The sequence below is a fragment of the Myotis brandtii genome, unplaced genomic scaffold (assembly GCF_000412655.1).
Source record: "Myotis brandtii unplaced genomic scaffold, ASM41265v1 scaffold1236, whole genome shotgun sequence".
NCBI lineage: Eukaryota > Metazoa > Chordata > Mammalia > Chiroptera > Vespertilionidae > Myotis > Myotis brandtii.
In genome coordinates, this window is record NW_005354316.1 from 258,265 (window position 1) to 259,675 (window position 1,411).

General features: G+C 67.2%; 1 protein-coding gene across 1 annotated transcript in view; it reads left to right on the top strand.

Moving 5' to 3' along the window:
- The window catches only part of LOC102241182 (SH3 and multiple ankyrin repeat domains protein 2), a 68,703-nt gene that overhangs the window by 66,680 nt on the left and 612 nt on the right, over window positions 1–1,411 (top strand). Inside the window, exon 10 of the mRNA XM_014533995.1 lies at window positions 1,232–1,404. Within this exon, the coding sequence (XP_014389481.1) occupies window positions 1,232–1,404 (173 nt within the window). The remainder of the gene's footprint in view (window positions 1–1,231; window positions 1,405–1,411) is intronic.

The window sequence follows — 1,411 nt, forward strand, 5'->3', positions numbered from 1 at the left end:
CCGTAACCGGTTCTGCGTTTTGTCATTCCATTTGCTCCCGGGATGGGTGTTGGCAGAAGAGGGTCGTGCTGAGCGGAAGTAAGTGCCTGCGGTGCCCCCGCCTCTGTGTGCGCTGTCCCTCCTCCTGCCGCCCGTGCGGGCCTCTCTCTGCTCTGACCACACGCCCAGGAGAGCCGGGGTGTCCAGGAGCCGGGGTGTCCGGGAGCTGGGGCGCTGACACCGTCCTCCGGCTCAGAGACCCCACGGGCAGGTGCCACCCGGGATTTGAGCCGTCGCTGTCACCCTGAGGGTCACGGGCACGGTCACGGTGAGGGAGCACGCAAGTGTCCCCCCGAGGCACCGCTCACCCGAGCGAGTGACCCCACAGCGTGTCACCTCCACACAGCGCCTCTGCCCCCGAGGCACTGGCTTTATTCAGCATCTGAGCTCACCGTGTCCACGTGGCACCTGGGAGCCTTCCCCGCACAGGTGTCCCCGAGCTGAGGGGGGCGGGGAGGCCATCGGGAAGGGCGTCCCACAGCACCCCACCCCCACCCCCCGTCTGAGCTGTGGCCCCGCCTGGGACCGGCGTGGGTCTTGGTCCTTCTGGGGCAGAGGACAGACCCCGAAACCCCTCCGGGCCTGTGAGCCCCCGAGTAGCGGTGGGGCTTCCGCGTGCGGACGGGGGCCAGCCCGCGGGGCCTCCCCTGTGCTGGTCCTTTCAGCCCAAAAGCTGGAGGCCTGTCGGCGGGTGTGAGCATTGGCCCAGGAGCAGGAGGTCACGGTTCGATTCCCGGTCAGGGCACATGCCCGCTGCAGTGTGGGGCGTGCGGTGGCGGCGATCAATGGTTCTCTCGTCATTGATGTTTCTCTCTCTCCCTCTCCCTTCCTCTGAAATCAAAGAAACGTAAAAAAACGAAGGCCTGACAGGCATGGGGAGGGTGCTCTTCCTTCTGTTTGCTGTGCTGAGGCCCAGACTGTCACCTCCCCAGCAGTGTCCCCGGCACCACAGTCCCGGCCGGGGGCAGGCTGCGTCCTGGCCGGCTGCCCTCACTGCCCGCATGCTCACCCAGCCCAGGCCTCCATCAGTAAAAAAAATGCCCCTGTCCCCCTGCAGCGACCCTGGCATGGCAAACCCGTGCTCCCTGGGCTCCATGCTCTCGTGTGACCTGGGTGTCTGCCGCCCCCTCCTGGCCGCCTGCTGACGCGCGGCGACCCGGCTGTGACACTCCCTCTCTCGTTGCTGTTTCAGAAGCCCAGAGGTCGTGAGCACCGTCTCAGGGACACGGAGCACGACCGTCACCTTCACCGTCCGCCCCGGGACCTCGCAGCCCATCACCCTGCAGAGCCGGCCCCCGGACTACGACAGCCGGACCTCAGGAACCAGACGTGCCCCCAGCCCCGTGGTCTCGCCCACGGAGATGAGCAGAGA